This window comes from Periophthalmus magnuspinnatus, chromosome 3 (assembly GCF_009829125.3).
Source record: "Periophthalmus magnuspinnatus isolate fPerMag1 chromosome 3, fPerMag1.2.pri, whole genome shotgun sequence".
In the NCBI taxonomy this organism is placed as follows: Eukaryota; Metazoa; Chordata; class Actinopteri; order Gobiiformes; family Gobiidae; genus Periophthalmus; species Periophthalmus magnuspinnatus.
The window spans coordinates 3763294-3786123 of record NC_047128.1 but is presented as its reverse complement, the minus strand read 5'-3'; the positions used below and the strand labels follow the sequence as shown (position 1 = coordinate 3786123).

Genomic DNA, 22830 nt, shown 5'->3' with positions numbered 1-22830 from the left:
TATAGTGATATAATAATTGCTTTATCCTGTTTAACTTCCCTTTCATTACAATCAACAGTTTGTCTGCTTTCTGTGTGTTCTTGAGGTGAGTCAGTTCCAATGCAAATTGTGTAATAGTGTTTTTATAGAATAACCAAAGCCACAATTTAAGAATATCACAAACTTTATTTAAATTAATCACTGAATCAGAAATTTATATAAATAAAAATCATCCAAAATACATGTATCTTTTACAAATGTGACCTTCAGAGTAACTATTATTATTGAAAATTGTATCGAACAAGACTCTGTGAGATGAGTAAACATTTTTGAAACACAAAGTAGAACCCAATCACAATGTATTTTAATGTCAAGAGATTCTGGTTTCATTTCTTAAAAATCTCAAAAATGTTTTTTCTTTCTATTTACATATATTTTACACTCACATCTTGAGACTTGCCTTCAAAATACAATAATAGCACTGCATTATTAGATAGTTAAGGCACTTTTGTTCACAGTTTGGAGCAGCCTCTTAGACAAAATAAAACTATTACATCTAGAAAATGTAATAGGGCAGTAATGTTAACATGGATGCAGGACAGGCAAAATATGTTATTTTTTGTTTTTAGTTTGGTCAGACAAAGACGACATATGAACCTCAATTTCTATTTGGAACGTGGCGGCAGCTAGCAGGTTAGCTACGGCCATTTAAATACACAGTCTATGGTTTCTCTATTGGAATCTTTTACCAAAAATACCAAACTAATAATGCGTTCGTTGATACAGGAACACTGGCTCCTGCTCCATCTGAGAGAGGCACTTCATCATATTTTATAATCTCAAAACAATCCACAAATCTATAGTTTCATATTCTCTTTCTTTATATACACTACTACTACTACTACTACTACATACATAATCTCTTATTTTCCATCAGTCTTGCAGCAGGCAATCGGTGTACTTGTTTATTACTCAGTTCTTTTTCTCATAAAAGCCAAGTGAGGCGATTACATAAAAATATAAGTACTGTAGTAGTTAGTTGAAATATTGCAAGATAGAAATTAGATGGGTTTCCTTACATACATTACTACTACTACTTCTCCTCCTACTACTACATACATAATCTCTTATTTTCCTTCAGTCTTGCAGCAGGTTGTGTATGTACTTGTATATTACATCAAAAATATAAGTACTTTGGTAAAACTGAAATATAGGAAATGAGTTGGGTTTCCTTACAGACACTGCTGCTACTATTACTACTACTATTATTACATATTCCCTTGTTTTGTTCCAGTTTTGGTTCCAGGTTTGCGTCGCAGTGTGCAGCTGTAGACGGGCTGGTGCAGTTTGGACACATGTTTGGTATGAGTGGGACGTCCTTGCGTTCGGATGGGGGGGGGGGGCTCACGAGTAGAACGTGAGCACGCTCTTGTGGTTGCCTCTAATCAGCAGAGTCGGAGGCAGGTCTTTTGTCAAACTGTCGAGCCACGCCATGTACAGGAAGTCGGACACGGAGCCTTTACGAGCGATGGGCATGCTCCTGTGAAGAGAGAGAGGAGAGGGCGGAGGTGTAAATCATACAAGCTACAGATGTACAGAAAGGATGTAATAAAACGGTTACACTACTGCTACTACTACTACTACTAAAAAAATAAAACTTAAAAACTTGCTTAGATGGAAACTGCTACCACTGCTACAACTGATTCGACCACAATCTACAACTTTCAACTATGGCTACAACTACTACCTCTACTACTACGACTACAACTACTACAACTATGACTATGACTACGACTACTACAACAACTACTACTACAACTACTACTAAAAAAACAAAAAAAATGGGTTGACATGAAAACTACTACCACTACTACAACTGACGCGCCCATAATCTACTATTTCTACTACGGCTACTACTACTACCAGGGTTGCCAGGTCTAAGGTATTTTCTACTACTACTACTACTGCTACTAGTACTACTTCTACTACTACTACTTTGGCCACAGGTATTTTCCACATAAAATGTATTGATTTTATTTCAGTTCTATTGAAACACCTGACTTTCAGTGACAACTCTTCACATTTCAAGGGGGCGGGGCTGTGTGTGGAGAGTGTGGGGCTGTGTGAGGAGAGGGCGGGGCTGTGTGGGGAGGAGGCGGGGCTGTGTGAGAGGAGGGCAGGTCTGAGTCGTGAGAGCAAATTTTGTGCGGGTTGGGTTGCTAAAGCCTAAAACCCTGACTACTACTACTTTTTCTACTGCTACTACTATTACTATTACAATTATTACTATATTACTATTTTTTTCTACTTGCTACTTATAATTCTACTACTACATTCACTTACACAATGATGAGATTGGCTGATCTGGAGTGCTGTTGGAGAAGTTCGTTCAGCCGCACTTGCAGGTTGGTCTGTGATGAGAATGAGGTTAATAAATGCGATTGAAACAAAGCCATAGCAACCGGCCTCCAGGACACATCTCTGTACTCACCTTCTCCTCAAATGTGCTGAGCTCTTCGTCTGTGATCTTCCAGGGAAACTCTTTACGGAGCGCCTCCACCTGAGCTGAGTCTTTAGAGTTCTCACTCAGACGGAAAGGAGCGATCATGTCGTCCAACTTCTTAAGACTGGGATTAGGCAAACAAAAGGAGCGTAAAAGATATGTGTTTATCCAGGTGATAACCAGCAGAAAAGGTAAAAGAGGAGGTATTTTACTTCTATGGGGTATTAAAGATGGGACAAAGAGGGTCAATTTTGCACAATACCCCCTTTTTAAAGTACAATTAACACAACAACATTATTCTAGTTTGTAAAGTTTGTACATTTATAGTTTCATATTGTCACAAATTATAGGATTCGTGAAAACATTTCCAAATCCGCTCTTCACCTGTCAGATCTGGGGCTGATGTGGAGGTCGTCGATCACCGTGATGTCGCTGCAGTTTATTCTGAATTTATGCAACAAAGACTTCATCCTTAAACACAAAGAACAAGAAAAATACTATTAATAACAAGACCATGTTTCTCAAACTGTGATACGCAAACTCTTTCTGATGGTAAACAAGATTTCTCTATAGTTGTTGTGTTTAGTTTTGATTTAGTTTTACTTTTTTCTGTATTTTAACTCGCTTTTGTTGTGATTCCCTTTGTAACTTCAACCTTTGTCTATAAAATGCTGTATACATGATATACACTTATATGAAGTAAGATATATGGAATTATGTAGCTAAGAAAAACAGTTACATAACTCTTGTTTCATATAGTTGATGTCTTCTGTGTGGAAATGTAAAAAAGTAGTAAAAATTAAAAAAAAAAAACATTGAATGAGAGGGCGTGTCCAAACTTTTGACTAGTAGTGTAAATAAACGTTGCTTGCTACTCGTAGTTTTGCCTTTTTTACAGTTAGACCAGGTTCTGGCCTCGTTTAGACCAGGAATAGTCCTGTTACAGATCTGGTTTAGATCTCGTGTTACTCAGAAGGCCAGATATTCTCTTGAGAGTAAAAAAGAAGCTCAGAATTGGATCCTCTTTCTATTAATTTAGGTTAGCGGGGGCCCATGTGAGTTTTCTTGGCCCGAGCCCCGAAATTTCTGTCACCAGCCCTGCTAGGAGGTGTGACTCACTCTATTTTGTCCTGCTCGCTGCGTCCCGGTTGTCCTGCGATGAAAATCCTCAGTTTACAGTCCTTCCACTTCTTTCTGGTGGTCAAAATGTACGGCAGCAGCAGAGTCAGACCTTAAGACACAAGAGACACAAAACCTGTTACTATAGACAGGGCCAGGGGAGTCGACAGGGGGGGACAAAGGGGTCTGTTGTCCAGGGTCCCAGGGTTTTAGGGACCCTCTTCCTATTCATTTATATTAGAGTTTTTGATAGGTTACTCTAGTATGCATCAAGCTACCTAACCATCATACTGGTAAACAAATTATTTGACCCTGTACAGGCATGTAGACACAAATTTGGAGGCCTAGGGCAAGAAGGCTCACACAGGCCCCCAAAATTTGTGTCGATGGACCTGTACATGGTCAAATCATCTGCCTACCAGTAAGGCAGAGGTATCTAAGGTAAATTAGGTACAGAAAGGGGAAAGTGGAAGTGTGCAATGGAAGTAGGAGCTCCAGATCGTCGGTTCTCATGTATATTCACTTGTGTTTTTGTTCTCTGGTGGCCAAATTGTTACTCAGATACCACAAGAGTTCCCTGTTTAGAGACTAACAACAGCAGCTGTCACTAAATTATTGCACTATTAAATAAGTATATCAAATTTGATCATTTTCTAATAAAATAGGGACAAAGTGGCACCACGTAATTTGCTTTGCCGACACAGTACTGTACTTCCATGTTTTTCAATGCAATAAAAACCTTAAAAATTAAATAACATGTTTTTTTTAAGTCTATCTATTGACTATGAAGTTGTGATTTTTCTTTTGTTTTTTTGTTTTTTTATATAACACATTTAAAACAACCTCAGCTGACCAAAGTGCTTCACATAAAAGCCAACAAAAAGCGCCCATGTTACGCTATTTTCTGTGGCTGTTTCTTCATCGTTTTGTTTCATTCGCACATGTTTAATACACAAACTCTGCGTATTAAGGCTGAGTTCTTCTCTCAAACTGAAAACACTCTGTTCCACCTTGTGATGTCATCATGTGGTGATACAGGAAGTGCTCTACCATGTTTTTAAACTCCACACACCTTCATTTCTAGAATCATTTGGATAATTTCGGCTTTGGAATTGCCAATCTCTACTTAACTAAAGGTGAAAGGAGCTTTTAACTTGAAAACTACCACGTCATGACATCACAAGGTGGAACAGAGCGTTTTGAGATGTAGACAGACTAATAATAAAGTGTTATTCAAACATGTGTGAATGAAACAAAACACAACTCCAGGTCTGTTTTTGAGGAGGAAACAGCATTAGAACATGTGTTAAAGCTCTAAAGAGTCAATTTAGTGACATGTAGGACCTTTAAATGAGAAGAAGTGGGTTAAAGAGGACCCATAGAGCGCACACATTCAAACGCAATCAAGAACATTTTGAATTGCACCTGACCCAGTACAAAAGTTACACAGTGGGGCTTTAATCATACCCCTGTTTTTACATTCATCATTTACTTTATGAACTGTATAAAGCTGCTTAGATAATGCCTTGTCCATTAATTATTACCATATATTTATTTAATGAGAGCTCAGAATTAAAGATGTGGCGGTTGCGGTCTCGCTCGTGCTGAGATCTGAGCCATGAGTTAAACCTGTGTGAAAACCTTCTGAAGATGTGTCTCTGTGCATTTGTGTCCTGCTGCCGGAGACACGTCGCCCGCGGCAACAGGCTTCTATTGAACATAACTCTAATGTTAAACAGCCCGAGATCAATGCGGCGCCTGACAGATGCCCCCCAAGGCACTTCATCTCATTTTAATTGTATATTTTGAGAGGGAAATGTATTGAAATTATACAGATCTGGAAAAAAGTTGGGTCAAAGATTTAAAGAGGGGTACTTTACTTCTGTGGTGTATTAAAAGGGGAGGTATTTTACTTCTATGGGGTATTAAAGAGGAGGTATTTTACTTCTATGGTGTATTAAAGGGGAGGTATTTTACTTCTATGGGGTATTAAAGAGGGGGTATTTTACTTCTATGGGGTATTAAAGAGGAGGTATTTACTTCTATGGGGTATTAAAGAGGGAGTATTTACTTCTATGGGGTATTAAAGAGGAGGTATTTTACTTCTATGGTGTATTAAAGGGGAGGTATTTTACTTCTATGGGGTATTAAAGAGGAGGTATTTTACTTCTATGGTGTATTAAAGGGGAGGTATTTTACTTCTATGGGGTATTAAAGAGGAGGTATTTTACTTCTATGGTGTATTAAAGGGGAGGTATTTTACTTCTATGGGGTATTAAAGAGGAGGTATTTTACTTCTATGGTGTATTAAAGGGGAGGTATTTTACTTCTATGGGGTATTAAAGAGGGGGTATTTTACTTCTATGGGGTATTAAAGAGGAGGTATTTACTTCTATGGGGTATTAAAGAGGAGGTATTTTACTTCTATGGGGTATTAAAGAGGAGGTATTTACTTCTATGGGGTATTAAAGAGGAGGTATTTTACTTCTATGGGGTATTAAAGAGGAGGTATTTACTTCTATGGGGTATTAAAGAGGGGGTATTTTACTTCTATGGGGTATTAAAGAGGACGTATTTACTTTTATGGGGTATTAAAGAGGAGGTATTTTACTTCTATGGGGTATTAAAGAGGAGGTATTTTACTTATGTGGGGTATTAAAGAGGAGGTATTTACTTTTATGGGGAGAACTCACCTCCATCGTCAAACAGCCACCACACGTCGATGGTTCCTTTGGGCTGTTTCTTCTTGAACTGGTTACTCGCCTCGACCAACTTCTCGTTCATCTTAGCGACGTGCGCAGGAGGAGGTGCACACACTGACACTAGGGGGCAGACAACACAGGGACGATCAGGAAACAGGGAAAATGTATAGAGAGAAGAAGAGGAGAAACACTGAGACCAGTTTAGTTTCATTTACACATGTTTAACACACAAACCCTGCGTATTTAGGCTGATTTCTTCTCTCAAACTGAAAACACTCTGTTCCACCTTGTGATGTCAGCATGTGGTAATACAGGAAGTGCTCCACTGTGTTTTTAAACTCCACACACCTTCACTAGAATCATTTGTATCATTTCAGCTCTGGAATTGCCAATCTCTATTGAACTAAAGGTAAAAGAAGCTGTTAACTGGAAAACTACCACTTCATGACATCACAAGGTGGAACAGAGCGTTTTGAGCTTTGGAGATGTAACAGACTAATAATAAAGTGTTACTCAAACATGTGTGAATGAAACAAAACACAACTCCAGGTCTGTTTTTGAGGAGGAAACAGTATTAGAACATGGACTAAAGCTACAAGACTCAATTTTGTGTAATATGGGACCTTTAATTATCTTCATTGTTATAGTAAAGTTATATTTCTATTTCATTACAGTATATGCATCTGTAATTCCATTTGATTCAGCGTTTATAATACATTTGCATCTCTGTTACAAGCCACTGAATTTGAGTTGCCAAAGTGAAGCCTATTGAGATGAGGTAAAAATAGTACATGTTTGTATGTTTGTATATTTATGATGTTATGACCAACACAATGAATACTTTTGGTGGAATAATAGATTTTCTTCATGTGAACTCAAATCCAGGCTGTAATGTTTCTCTCAGTACTTAATTAGAAGAACTATACAAACCTCATCAAATGGCGTTTAAGAATTGTAATGAAATTTTGCATCATAAAAAGTGTTTTTTTTTTTAATCCGCCCTATTGTTCTTGTGTCTATAGTTCTCATTTCTGGCACCTGTGGATCATTATGTTATAATTTGCACATTTTAAACCACAATATTCATCTAAAACAACTTGGTAAAAGAAACAAGTCCAGTGGGAGCTGACGCCGCCGTAAACGTCATCACAGCAAAGCGCCGTGTAGCTGTCGGCGCCCCCTATTGACAGCTGCACATCACACTAGCGAGAAGTAATTTTTTATAGATTTGTACCAAAATGACTACACGACGCTGCCGAATCCTACGAGTATCACCGATTAAGAAAATAAAACTGGAGAAGGAAGTGCGTAAACGTGTGAAAATGAGGCTAGAACGGCAAAATGGCATCTTGAAAATAGCGGATTAAAGATTACTCAAACATAAATCACTCCAAATACAACTTCAAGAGGCTCAACGAGAAGAAACAACTAGAACATTTAGTTTAAAAGCGCTGAAAAGTCCATTTTGCAGAATACGTCTGATTCATTTTGTATTGTTGGTTCCTGTAGCTGGATCCGTGCAATACATGTGCTACTTCAAACTAAAAATAATATTCCCTGGGCATTGGTTTTTCATTATTATCCAGTTACATGGGAAAAGCAGCCACATTAAGAGCCTAATCAGCCGTTTCAAAGATAGCAATGAGCAGGACTCCAGCTGAATACTAAACACAACAGCAGCGATGCCAAGTGAGGTAAAGAGAGAGTATGTGTGTTCTTTTAAACGGCCTTTTAAATGATGTGCTGCTAACTGCATCAGAGTCCCATATGATCACATTAGACCATGGAGACGACGTGAGCGTTATGCCTGATTCCATTATAGCACACAGCAGCCGGAGAGGAGGCTCAAAGCTGGGGAACTTATTTATAGTTTGAGAAAAGTGGAAGAAAAATCATCACTTTAAACTGGCTGTTATCAGTCATGATTAGACTGGTTTTACACAGGAGTTTAAGCCTAATGGGAAACAAAAACACTACGAATATTGAGAACGTAATATTGTACTCATTGGGCCATAGTTTAGATTATTCAAATAAATAAATCTCATCTTTTTACATCCAAGTTCATATATTTTAAATGTATTCTTTTAAATTAACATAAACTATTTAGGAAAAAAAAAAGATTAAATCAGACCTGTTCTGCAAAATCAACTTTTCAGAGCGTTTAACCAGTCGTTTCTTCTCATTTACCCTCTGAAGTTGTATTTGGAGTGATTCATGTTTGAGTAAACTTTACTCCACTATTTTCAAAACACCATTTTGCAGATCAGCCCATTTTCACCTCCACTGGTGCATGTGTGTGTGTCTGTGTGTCTTTGTGTGTGTCTGCATGTGTGTGTCTGCATGTGTGCGTCCGCATGTGTCTCCGTTTGTCAGCGAGTCTTTGTGTATTTGTGTGTGTCTGCATATGTCTGCGTTTGTCTGCATGTGTGTGGCTGCGTGTGTGTCTGTATGTGTGTGTGTGTGTCTATGTGCGTCCGTATGTATCTGCGAGTGTCTGCGTGTATCTGTGTGCGTCTGCTTTATCTACGTGTATTTGCATGTGTCTGCTTGTATCTGTGTGCGTCTGCGTTTGTCTGCTTGTATCTACGTGTATTTTCATGTGTCTGCTTATATCTGTGTGCGTCTGCGAGTGTCTGCGTGCGTCTGTGTGCTTCTGCGTGCGTCTGCGTGCATCTGCGTGTATTTGCATGTGTCTGCTTGTATCTGTGTGCATCTGTGTGTGTCTGCTTGCGTCTGCATGCGTCTGCTTGTATCTGCGCGTATTTGCATGTGTCTGCTTGTATCTGTGTGTGTCTGCTTGTATCTGTGTGTGTCTGCGTGCATCTGCGTGTATCTACATGTGTGCCCCTGTACCTCTGGTGGTCAGCACTTGTTGTGAGGAGTTTCTCGACTTCCTGAACAGTCCTTTGGATTTTCCTCCGTTCATCTCTCCTTCCAGAGCCTGCTGCTCTTTTGCCGCCTTCAACATCTCATCTGCAAAACACAAGTTAAAACATCATCAATACATCATAATTATTTCAGAAAAGTCTTACTGTAATTTCAGTGTTAGAAGGTGAAATTTACACCTTTGTAAGTCATGGGACACTGAAATGTGAGGACATCTGATCAATACATAATAAGTTTGGACACACCCTCTAAATGTGTTTTTGTTTTTGTTTTTGCTACTTTCTACATTTTAGACACAAAATATGTGAAGTAAAATATATGGAATTATGCAGCAAAGAACAAACTCTACTAAACTACTAAATATCCACCTTTTGCTTTTCAAAAATACATAGTTTATATCAAATTTACTCAAAACTACAACTAAACGTTATAAAAAATACTGCACATGAGATAAAGGTGCATTTGATTTCAAAAAACAGTTTTAACTCCCAATTTTGGGTTACATACTTTTAAATTGAAATAAAAATCCATCCACTTAATCTGTGATGACAAGAAATGACATGATCCAGTGGTGGAAGGAGAATGCATATGCTAAGTAAAAGTCTTGCATGAAAAAAGCTCAGCTAAAGTTGTGATTGTAGAACCAAATATATATATATAAAACTGCTGATCTCATGATAATCTAATCCATTACTTAGACAATAAACCTGGAGTCTATATCAGGAGCAGGTTACTTTTGGACTGAGACAAAGTTAAAACATAATTATAGTAGTATCTTATCTTATCTGCAGCAAACACAGTGAACAGCTCCGAGCAAAGTGTCCCTCTTATCACTGCGCCTTTATTATTGTTGCTATAATAAGACTGGTTTAAGTCAGCAGCCTCCTGTGCAGGACTTCTGTAATGTCTGTCCCAACGTGGAGAAGTTTCAGCTCAACTGGCAACTCCACATTGATATCACTCTGTATTTTTTATACACAGGGATATCAGACGGGTCACTCCCTCCATCACGTCTCGAGCATGAATGTATATATAAATGGACACAGCTAACCTGCTAGCCACCATGTTGCTCCATCGACTCAGTGACGTTCATCTGGTCATAATTTCTTTTTTTAGACCAAGGTTTAGTTTGTTTTCCTACCTGTTGTCCTGCCTCCACCTGTAGGAAGGACAGGACACGTCGCAGTAACATCATGTGGCCACTATGAGGAAGAGTGCTAGTGAGCAGTCCCAACGGTCAGGGATGAAAACAAACTAAACCTTGGTCTGGAAAAAGAATCTATTAAAACGAAACCAAACGTGATCGTCCAATCAGACTTGTTTTTTTTCAGTGACACATGTGAAATGAAGGAGCTCATTGGTTGCCTATGATTTACAAACAAAATCACATTTCTGAGTTTAGTCCTTCGTTCATTGATTCTGCATTAATCCGCCATGTTTTCCAGTCTCCTGTGATATTTTTTCCCTTTTTTTTCTCGTAAGCAGCCATATTTGTTTTGATATAGACAAACAAAGCATGTCCCTAATTGGCTAATCCACCTGTCACGCCCATTTGAAAACAGGGAGATTCACCAGCGACATTTTTATAAAGTACTGAAGAAATGTGTGTTCTGGATCGAAGGAAGGCCTTTAGTCAGGATGTAACAATAATCGAAATATCGTGATTTCATATCGTCAAAAGTCTCGCAATAATATCATCGGCCATGACAGTATATGGAATTACAATTCTCTTTGCTAAAAACAGAGGGAACTACATAGACCATGATCCTTTGCTCCATTTCAGTGCAGACTACATGAAGAAATTACTGTTATTAAGCACTTTTATATGTTATTCCTTGGATGATGACAGAACCAACGGCTTGTCAAGGCATTTTAAAAGGAAAACGTAGCATATTCACAATTTGGCTAGCCTCCACAAAATATCGCAATAAATACTGTACCGAGGAGGAGGAGGAAGTGTCTGGGGTGAGGGAGGTGCCCAGGTGACCCAACTCCAGATAAGCAACAGAAAATGGATGGATGGTTTTAGCTGCAGACCCTGTTTTTTTGACGTTTTGGCTCTCATCCAGAAGCTAGTTTGAATCGACATACCATATTTTCCAGACTATAAGTTGCACCTTTTTACATAGTTTGTCTGGGGGTGCGACTTATACTCAGATGTGCCTTATATGTGAAATATATATATTTTTTCTTCATTATTATGCATTTTTTGGCTGGTGCGACTTATACTCCGGAAAATACGGTATGTCCCAATGTAAAACCGGTCATTTCCATCCCAAATAAATTAATCAGATTCATGTGCACTTTCTTACATATAGCATTAGCGTATATTACAATTCAAACAACGTTGTAAAGTTTGAATGAACCAACTGAGAGTACCTGCGTTGTTTTGTTTTGCCATAGCACCCAGACGGCGTTTTATTAAGTCTGCGTTATAGGGCCATTTATTATTCCTGTACATCTCGCTGCTGTTGACACATTTTTATTACATATTGAGCAGGAAAAGTATTTGGAGCTGTATAGTGCGAGTTTGTATTCACACGGCGCAGTCTTCCTTATCACTTTGCCTTGATATTTCCCATTACAATTCCCCGTATGATTTTTGAACTGCGAGTCTCACCTTCTGCTTCAACAATATGGGCGACGTCTAACCCTTCATCCATCCTCAGCAGCACCGTCCCATATTCGAAATCAAAGGCGTCGCTGCAAAACAAAACACACGAGTGAACCCGCATGTTTCAAATACATTTTACATATTTACGGCCAGTGATTTACATGATGTGCGTTATTCCTGGTAAAAGTATATAATTAATTTCATATGCAGCCTGGACGTTTCCCGGGGGAATACCCAAGACACGCTGGAGGGACTATGTCTCTCGGCTGGCCTGGGAACGCCTTTGGGTTTCACTGAACGAGCTGGAGGAAGTGTCTGGGGTGAGGGAAGTCTTGGTATCCCTGCATAGACTGCGGCCCCTGTGACCCGGCCCCGGATAAACAGATATCGCGAAATACTGACCATAACAAAGGACTAATATCAATAACATTCATATCTAACATAATTTTACCTTGAGTTGAGAAATTTTGTACTTCTAAGAGTACTTTTTACTTCTAGTTGAGTAATATTTTCTTTGAAGTGACATTACTCTTACTTGTGTATAGGTTTAAGTTACTCTTGTATGTACTTGATTAATATTTATAAAGCACTTTTCCACCTTCAAGTCACTCAAAACATACACCAGTGTAAACAGACACTGGAGGTAAGGTGGGTTAGGTGTCTTGCCCAAGGACACAACAACAACAAAAGCATTTGTCTGAGGGTCAGTGGATCTGAACACTCTACCAATGATAAATAATGTTTATGTTGAGAACGAGCTTCGAACTGCCAACCTTCGGACCAGCGGACAAACTCTCTAAACACCAACTGAGCTACTGTCGCCCCTAATAATATTATTTTTAATCAACATTATTTTGAAGTACTGTTACTCTTGAGTGCATTTTTGGGCTACTCTGCACACCTCTGCTGCTTTACTCTCCTCATAAAATCTTCATGAATTTCAGACACAATATATGCATATGCAGGGCCGTTGACAGAAATTTGGGGGGCCCGGGGCAAAACGCTGCACATGGGCCCCAGTTTAATATAAATGAACAGGAAAACCCCTTTGTCCTCCCCGTGACTCTGTGTGTACTCACTGTAGTAATCCCACATAGTTCTGCACTGCGTCAGCTCCAGCTCTTCTCCAGTTTGTCTTGAATCCCATCATCAAAGTGTTCGGCTTCATACGACCGAGACCTGACCCCTGTGGAGAAAAAAAAATAAAAATAAAACATTAGCACCGAGTCAGTGCAATTTTATTTATTTATTTTTACTAATTTCTACATTTACATACATTAAACATATATAAAACAACTACCGTAAATTTCGGACTATAAGCCGCTACTTTTTTCCCACACTTTGAACCCTGCGGCTTATACAACAGTGCGGCTAATTTATAGATTTTTACTGCCTAACGGCCACTGGGGGGCACTCTAACAGTAAATGCATAAGTGAGACATGGGGAAAGATTATGAACTGATGCTTTTCAGACACAAGAAAAAAAAAGAAAAAAAAAAGAAAAAAGCGTTTCCTAAATTAAAACTAAAAAAACCTTCTGTGTACCGTCTTTCTGTGTAAATATCTCATGTTACAACACAAAAACCTGTGGCTTATATTCAGGTTCAGCTTATATATGGACAAAATTGATTTTCTTTTCAAATTTAGCTGGTGCGGCTTATATTCAGGTGCACTCTATAGTTCGAAATTTACGGTATATGAAATAAGATATATGGAATTATGTAGTTATTATTATATTTTATTTTATTTTTACTTTACGTTTAAGTTTTTAGTTTAAGTTATTTCATTTTTATTTGAAGTTATTTCTTTTTTTTTTTTTTTTACTACATAATTCCATACGTCTTGCTTCATATATTAAATTATATATATATGTAGAAAATAGTGAAAAAAAAAACCATTTTGACTGGTAGTTACGATGCTCCGCTCTTTATAAAGTTTTTGCGAGTAATAGAAATAACACTAACACGACCAAGAGTCTCACAGCTCTTTTAATGTTGACAAGTTTGTAACATCATATTTAAATTATTCAAAAGCCCTAGTAATTCTACAAACAGGAAAGATGTGACGTGACAAAAATCTAATTTGAGTCCTACAGGGCGATTTGCTGTAAACAAATCTAAAATTCAAAAATACTAACTTGTTAAAAGCCCTGTGCCTATTTCCCCCATGTGTCTGAGCAGCATGTGTCTTGTCCCAGTTCAGATATATTATATAAGCAGCTTTTGAGGTAAAGTTGGCTGCGTAATGTCTTAAATCAGACTTTTTGTGCTTTCGTCTGATCTATACTTAAAATCTACGACACCCATGGATCATAACGTTATAATTTGCACCTTTTAAATCACAATATTCACCTAAAACGACTTAATAAAATAAACACGTCCGCTGATTTCCACGTTAGAAAACAGCGGTGATTAATAGGTTTGCTTCAATCTAAGTAGAAAACATTTTAATTGTCTGATAACCAGGAACTGCACATTGGCATGCTAGTTGCTATTAGCTTTACCGTCACTGTGAAACTCCGCTCTGTGTCTGAGAGCTGTAAAAAGAGCTTATAAACTCATCGTAGTGAATAATTAGGATGTTCAGAATGTGTAAGTGTGTATATAAGTGAGGAATAACATTAGACGACTGCAAACTGTTTTTATGGCAAAATAAGGTACGGTACAGCACCTTTAAGTTTAATTTTACGTCTTTTAAAATAGTGTTATGTAAAAAAAAACGAGTGAAAGTTTATCAGAGTATGAAGAAAGTAGTGCATGTTTACTCAACTGCAAAGAAAGCCAAAGATAAAGACGAAAAAAGCAAAAACAAAATGGCGGAAATGGATCTGCAAGTCATATCTACAAGGAGCCTATAATTCTTCAGCATATTATCATACTGTCATTATTACTACACTGCAGTCGTTTAACTCTGGCAACAAGCCCTTTCGTGACTTTTTACCCCCGTCCCGTTTTAGGAACTACGAACATGAAGTCTAAGGAGCTGTTTTATTAGCAGAGGTAATCCCCATATCTCTCTCCTCTGGGACTCCTACAGTTCTGTGTTAATCAATTATAGCTCTTAATCTGGCGGTTCGTTTGAAGAAAGTGATCTCTGACAATCCCTTATCTGCTCTGTGATATGTGCCGAGGTTATAAAACTGTTTTCTGTTTGCCATTAACTCTGCCTTTTACACCTCGAGTCCCGACAGACAGAGATAAAGCCGCAATAGATACCGGGAAGAGAAATGGGTCAGCTTCTGTGGAAATGGAATTCATTTTTTTCTTGAACAGTTACAATAATGCCATCTGTAAAGTAATAAAGATGGTAATAAATGTGGTTTATTCAAGTTTTTCAAGCTATAATGATATAGGTTGGATATGTATTGCCAGTCTGAAAACTTTTACAAACATATTGGAGTTGTCTTGGGCATAGACTCTGAAGCTAATCGACGCTAGGAGTTAAAGCGGCTAATTTGGAGCCGGGTTTCATATCTGGAACGTCGACTGCGAGTATCACAGCAACCAAAGAACCAATCCAGAGCGAGGCTGTTGAAGGTAACACCTCTTTCTGTCAGCACCTCTGGTTTAGCAGGGAGTGTGCACTTAGCAACACTGTCAATCAAACCTGTTGCTAACACTAACGGGAGCGATCTCCAGGAAAGAAGGTGTCAGATTTGTCTGTTATTAATGTTCATATCTTGATTTACAGACACAAGAGTGAAATAAAAACCCCAGGATCATGTAGAGCAGGTTAATACGAACATTTAAGACCAAAATGACGAGTCTGACAGCAGCAGGTACAGAGAGAGGACACAGTTTTTGGAGCCAGAGTCGATGAAGCCTGAAGTGCGCCCATGAGCACTTTCTATTTGGAAAGCGGCACCGTTTATATATACAGTGCATGGTCCTGGGACAGATTGAAGAACACATGGCTGCATAGTGTGTGTATGGCCTCTACAAAAACAACTAAAGACCCCATTGGGTGAAGTGTATTGCCCAATGCCACAACGATAGCAAGCATGTGATGTTTGTCTAAGGGATTCAACAACCACTTAATACTCTTATTTTGCTTTAACTTTTTTTTAAGGACAACATATCTTCCCCCTACTGTCCAGTTTGATCTTCCAGGGTAAAGGTTAAAAGGCCCATATTACACTTTTTTCTGATCTATGTTATGATGATTCCTCATCACAAACAGACTTGGAGTTGTGTTTTTGTTTCATTCACACATGTTTAACGCACAAACCCTGCATATTTAGGCTGAGTTCTTCTCTTAAACACTTCCACCTTGTGATGTCATGTGGTAATGCCGGAAGTGCTCCACTGTGTTTTTAAACTAGAATCATTTGGATAATTTCAGCTCTGGATGTGCTCATTTCTGCTGAACTGAAGGTAAAAGGAGCTGTTAACTTGAAAACTACCACTTCATGACATCACAAGGTGGAACAGAGCATTTTGAGCTTTGGAGATGTAGACAAACTGATAATAAAGTGTTACTCAAACATATGTGAATGAAACAAAACACAACTCCAGGTCTGTTTTTGAGGAGGTAAAAACATTATAACATGAATTAGACCTCACGGAAGACAATTTTGCGTAATATAGGAGCTTTAAGGACTGTCTGCCTCAAAGTGTCCTGTTTTAGGCTAGATGCCTTTCTCGGCTAAAGGTTAATCTATATTTTATCCTTGATCCTTCATGAGCTTAATTCATTTTCTGCATTCAACCCATTCATCTACTATCTACGTCGCAGGGGCCACCCATCAGGAGCCACCCATCAGGAGCCACCCATCAGGAGCCACCCATCAGGAGCCACCCATCAGGAGCTATACAGTGTTTGAGGAACCATCTCCAGATCAGGATTAGGGCTATTGTGCATGATTTTGGGTTGATGGAGGAAACCAGAGTTACCTGGAGACACCCAGACACAGAGAGAACATGCAAACTCCACCCAGACACAGGAAGAACATGCAAACTCCGCATGCTAGTCACTCAGCCGCCGTGCTGCCTTCATTATGCTCTGAGTAAGTGACAAGCAAATTTAACCCATGACTGTGAAACTTGAACTTTCTGTAGAAGTAATAATTTAATATTGTAAGTTTAAGACAAGACCGAAAACCCACCTCTCCTCCCTGGCATTTAATACTACACAGACAGGACATCTTGGTGTTTTATTGTTCTTTTCCTATGTATCGTGTTACCTCTATATTTGTCTATGTGAACCACTTTGTTCAGCTCAACCTGTTTTAAATGCTCTGTATAAATAAACTTGTATTGATTGGATTATTTGCTCAAAGCCCCTCCCTGTTGTGGTGAATAGTGCTCGCATTCACGTGTTCACATTGTCCAAACCTGCAGGAGTGCGACGGCTCCCTCTCTGAAGTCCTCACTGACCACAGCGGTGTAAAACGCCTTTCTTTTGGCCTTCCTCAGGTACATCAGGTTCTTCTCCATGTTGGCGTTCATCTCCTCCAGCGCCTCTGCTCTCGGGCCCTGCACAAATGCGACACAAACAGACCAGGTGAGTTGCGTGGTCCTCTATGTCAGTGCATTTTCATTGCTTTATAATGGCTTTTGTTGTTGTCTTTTATAAGCTGTCTCTGTGTAGCGCTTTGCAAACTAGAGATGTAGTCGACCAAAGAAACTCTTAATGTACTAAAGACACTGAAAGCTCCCAAAACTATAACGTATCACTATGTTTCTGAACAAACTGCACTCACAAGACTACACCTGCAGGGGGGGTTCAGGCCAAAACAGCTATTTATGAAGAAAATACTAAGAAGACACATTAAATCATGAATCGTGAGTCATTTAATCTGACTTTTTACATATAAATACCAAAAAAAGACCAAATCTTCAGCTAACTCTCTCATTAAATTCTCCTTTCTGATGTTTCCCAATAAAAATTCGTATAATCTAAAGAAAATAATTAGTTGATTAGTACAAATTTGGTCAACTAAAGCCGACCATAAGCTACAGGAGGCAAACAGCGGAGACCAGAGACACAAAGAGAATCGGATGAGTCTCTGACCTCAAAGATTGCAGTGGGATATGGCACTGAAGAGCCCGTACACCACAAGCTAAATGTTTTGAGCGCATCTCTGTCAGATGTTTCCTGTCTACAGTAAAACAACTCACTCTGAGACTCTAAAGTGTTCAGAGTCGCACTGACTGACTGACAACTTGGCTCCAAATTAGCTAATTACTATAACTACAGCTTCGATGAGCTTCATTTGACTGGACACACTCACTTAGTCCACTTCTTTTTAAACTATGAGCAACTTAAGGCTCCATCAGTTAACGGAGAAAACAACTAAACGTCTACAGCCCTAATGGACACAGTTTTGTTTGTAAAATGTGCTATATAAGTAAAATGGCTTTGGATTTGGAAAAAAAAAAATGCTGCGTGTTAGAAAAAACATCATACCCGTTGCAGTAAATGTTTAAATTCACATCACGTTTTGACCCTAGTGTTAGGTAGACTGCTCTTCCCCCATCGTTTCCCCTGTTTCATATTCGCTTACATTTCTACATCTATACTCATTTGAATCCGTCTGATGTGCAAAGTGAGTTTTAAATGAAGGTCTGATATTTATGGGCGTATGGAAGTATGGACGCTGACTGTGTTGAACTGAAGTTATATCCATAGATTCGCATTCAGAATCAGACAAGCCACTATCCATATAAAGCCCGGTGTGTGACAGTCAGCTGCTGTTCCCAATCGCTTCACGAAATATTAGATCAGTTTTGGGAATTTTTGAGAGTTGATTGTCAAACTCCACTCCCCCATTCACACACACATTCACATTCGCACAGCAACAGTGGACCTGACAGCTCAACCGATTCCTCAGCCTCACCTCTACCACCTCCAGTGTCCAACCACCTGGATAAAGACACCTCCTAATCTAACTGGCCACGCCCTTTATCGCAATGTCTTCTGCTGGGGTCTGAACGCCAAAGTTAACTCACTCAATAAAGCTTACTAATACTTTTCTTTTGTGTCTGTCTGAGTCATTGCAGGGTGAAAGAACAGTTACATAACACAAGTGGATCTCTTGTGTAAAATGTTACCTGAGTTTTAAGGAAATACGTGTAATTTTCTTCCCCTACACAAGTATGGGTTAACATCAGGTATGTCAAAGCATCGATATCGGTATTGGAACTAAAAAAATCCCTCCTCATGTTGCAGTTAATCCTTACCACAAATACTTCACAGGTGAGACACAGGCCGAAGGTTTTGGTGAAGGAGTGAGCCAGGTCCAGAAGAGCCGGTCTGGTCCGAACTGAAGCAGTCAGAGCCAAGATCTGAGGTCTGAAAAACAAAAACAACAAGACCATAAAGGCTCACGTGAATTTCTGCTCTATATATGGTATTGAGACTTTGCAGTGACATCATCACGCTGGGGGGCGGGGTCTACATGTATGTGTATGGCGGACTATTCAGTAATGGAAGGTAAAGTAAAAGTAGAAAAGTGCTGTACTGAAGTACACATTTGAGGTATCTATACTTTACTTAAGTAGATTTTAAAGTGAATACTTTTAACTTTTACCCCATAGAAGTAAAGCACCACCTATTTAATACCCCATAGAAGTAAAATACCCTCTTTAATACCCCATAGAAGTAAAATACCCCCTCTTTAATACACCTTAGATGCAAAATAGCCCCTCTTTAATACCCCATAGAAGTGAAATACCCTCTTTAATACTCCTTAGAAGTAAAATACCCCCTCTTTAATACCCAATGGAAGTAAAATACCTCCTCTTTAATACCCCATAGAAGTGAAATATCCTCTTTAATACCCCATAGAAGTAAAATACCCCCTCTTTAATACCCCATAGAAGTGAAATACCCCCTCTTTAATACCCAATAGAAGTAAAATACTAAATCTTTAATACCCAATAGAAGTAAAATACCTCCTCTTTAATACCCCATAGAAGTGAAATACCCCCTCTTTAATACCCCATAGAAGTGAAATACCCCCTCTTTAATACCCAATAGAAGTAAAATGCTAAATCTTTAATACCCAATAGAAGTAAAATACCTCCTCTTTAATACCCCAAAGAAGTGTAATACCCTCTTTAATACACCTTAGATGCAAAATACTCCCTCTTTAATACCCAGTAGAAGTAAAACACATCCACTTTAATACCACATAGAAGTAAAATATCCCAACAACTCATTTTATTATCAGTGTAAAATAAATATTCTACCTGAAGTTCTTGACGTGCTCATCCACTCCAGACAGAGAGAGGGCGTTGCTCACAGCGCTCACAAAAGTCACAGCCTGAGTCGAAGAGCCCCAGTTTACATCTAGAGACGACATCACACAACAGGTCCGAAAAAAAACATAAAAATTAGACCCAACCCAAATTAAACACAACGTTTTAGTCAGGGTTTGAGTCTCACCGGGTTTCTTGACAGTGACGTAGATGTAGAGCAGGATCTCGATGCCATAGGTGAGGAGCGCCGCCCACCAGTTTATGACAAACATCACAGCGCAGCACAAAATGGCTCCCAACAGAGAAAGCCACATGTTGTAAAATTTATACGCTGGTCTCCATCCTGAAGGAGGAAGGACAGGAAAATGAGAGAAAAACATAAAACATTCAACTGTGGATCTGGCAACGCAACTACAGAGAATGTGTTTAGTCCCGCACTGTAGCCAAGCGTTTGTCTACTGATCCGAAGGTTGCCGGTTCAAATCCCACTCTTGACATAAACGGCACTGGTTGAGTGATTAACACACAGATCTTTATAAATGCGTTTAAACTTTTTACAGCTTAAATCTTATTATATAGCCAAAAAAACACCAAAAATGTCCCAGTAGTACCACGATAAAAATGGATCCCAAATAAATGTTATTTCATGATATAGTGATTATAGTGACAGGCTGAGTTCAATCTCTGATGCTCTTTGGGTAAATTGCGTGATTCATTCATATTTTGCTGTAAACAAACTTCAAACTATTGTAAAGCCGATAAACTCATTTCATCTTTGACTGTGCCACATTTTATTGATCTGCAAAAGTGACAAAAATGGAATTATATAAGCACAAGACACAGCAGCTCAGTGTTACAATAAAAAACAATGAAAAACACAAGTCAGATCAACAGTATTTCAGTTGGTAGAGTGTTTATCCACTGATCCAAAGGTGTTGACATAAAGCCAATTATGTTTTGTGTCGAAAACGGGAAACGAAGCACCACTCTTCAGATCAGTGGACAAACACTCTACCAACTGAAATACTGTTGATCTGACTTGTGTTTTTCATATACAGTTGTCCCTCACTATATTCGCAGATTTTTTTTCCTCAATTTTACATGCTTTTTTAAATCGTATGAACGTGCATTGTGTTGTGCGTTCTGATTGGCTGTTGGACTGTAGACCATTGTCCATCAGTCTCCTCTGTGCCGTGTCTCCTGTACAGTACAGAATGTGTTCAGACAAATTTACATAAATGTTGGATCGCAGTGTGACTCTGAAGTGCTGTGTGTTTGCAAGTTTTCTCCCCAAAATGTTGATGAAACGTTCTACACCGACAAAGACGCCTACGAAGGTTTGAACTTTGAGAGAGTTTAAACAAGAGAGAAATGTGAGAAAATGTTAATGCCTGTGTGAGAAAAGTGTATAAAGTGTGTGGTGAGGGGTTTTACGGTCAAAAACATAGAGAATAACTGTAAAAAATAAAGCTGATACTTTGCGGATTTCGTCTATCGCGGGTTATTTTTAGAACGTAACCCCTACGATAAACCAGGGACCACTGTAGTTTTTATTGTAACACTGAGCTGCTGTGTCTTGTATTTATATAATTTCATTTTTGCCACTTTTGCATCAATAAAATGTGGCACAGTCTAAGATGAAATGAGTTTATCGGCTTTACAATAGTTTGAAATTTGTTTACAGCAAAATATGAATGAATAACGCAATTTACCCAAGGACATTTTTGGTTATTTTTTGGCTATAAGATCAGAGTTAAGCCGTAAAGAAATGTATTTATAGGGGACTACTTCAAAACCTGTCTGAATACCTGATCATTGATACCTGAGCATTTGATCACATGACTGCATAAGGCTAAGGACAAGTCGCACCAAAACTGAGACAGGAAAAAGGGATTTTAGCTGTTTTATTTTCAAAAATGGAACACACACTGAGGAAAAGCAAAACTGGAGACGTTGGAGACACAATCGAAATTTAATAATCTGGTAACGAACTTATATACACACACCTGCACCCGTACACCAGCTTTTAATGCTTACCGTGGACTTGTAAACCTGTTTGTTTTGTTTGTTTTTCTGCTTATATTGTATTTTAAACAGGGCACCCATAACTTAAGACTCATTACAGATGCAAACTAAAGCAATAAAGTGTTTCATTCTGCTGTTTATTTCTTGCAGCGCATGATTTTTAACAGTATTCTAGATTTATACGTTTTTGTGGTTTAAATCTGCTCTTGGGTTTTTTATCAGTGGTGTAAATGAGTTTAAATATTATCGTTTATTACTTCAGAATGTGTTCTCGTGACTTACCTGGTGATTTGGCCCAGGATGCGTGGAAACAGGAGAAGTTAATGAGAGCGTACGAAGCCAAGAAGAAGTTTGAGATGATGGGAGCGATGGTGTTCAGATTTCCTGTATGCAAAAGAATTGAGTCATTACCGTAAGTTTCTGAAAAGTGTAAATGTCAAAAACGACAGGGGATTTGAACTGACCAATGAGAATAAAGGCCACAGAGATGATAAAGGTGAGGACGTATCCACGGATCGGCTCGTTGTTCTTCCCGTGTCCTTTGGCGAAAAAGTACAGGATTTTGTAGATGTTGTCTTTGCACAGAGCCTATAAAACATATTGGTTAGACTAGTAGTTAATAATAATGATAGTAAAAAAAAAAAGAAAAGAAAAGAAACAAAATAATAATAATAATAATAATAATAATACATAAATAAATGCATAAATAAAATATAAATAATAATAGTAACATAAAGTAAATAAAATACATTTAAATTAATACATAAAATAAAATAATAAATGAAATAAAATAAATTAATA

General features: G+C 38.5%; 1 protein-coding gene across 2 annotated transcripts in view; it reads right to left on the bottom strand.

Annotated features, from left to right (window-relative positions):
- Window positions 1-1310: 1310 nt before the first annotated feature.
- slc12a1 (solute carrier family 12 member 1) overlaps window positions 1311-22830 on the bottom strand; it is a 37410-nt gene continuing 15890 nt past the window's right edge. For both annotated transcript variants that reach the window (XM_033987585.2, XM_055230962.1), the window contains exons 12-26: window positions 22494-22617; window positions 22312-22413; window positions 20192-20347; window positions 19996-20095; window positions 18985-19096; window positions 17137-17277; window positions 12883-12989; window positions 11810-11892; window positions 9157-9276; window positions 6295-6423; window positions 3602-3713; window positions 2867-2953; window positions 2471-2606; window positions 2323-2390; window positions 1311-1519 (exon numbers count right to left, since the gene is read on the bottom strand). In XM_033987585.2, coding sequence (XP_033843476.1) covers window positions 1384-1519; window positions 2323-2390; window positions 2471-2606; window positions 2867-2953; window positions 3602-3713; window positions 6295-6423; window positions 9157-9276; window positions 11810-11892; window positions 12883-12989; window positions 17137-17277; window positions 18985-19096; window positions 19996-20095; window positions 20192-20347; window positions 22312-22413; window positions 22494-22617 — 1713 coding nt within the window. In that variant the 3' untranslated portion in view covers window positions 1311-1383. The remainder of the gene's footprint in view (window positions 1520-2322; window positions 2391-2470; window positions 2607-2866; window positions 2954-3601; window positions 3714-6294; window positions 6424-9156; window positions 9277-11809; window positions 11893-12882; window positions 12990-17136; window positions 17278-18984; window positions 19097-19995; window positions 20096-20191; window positions 20348-22311; window positions 22414-22493; window positions 22618-22830) is intronic.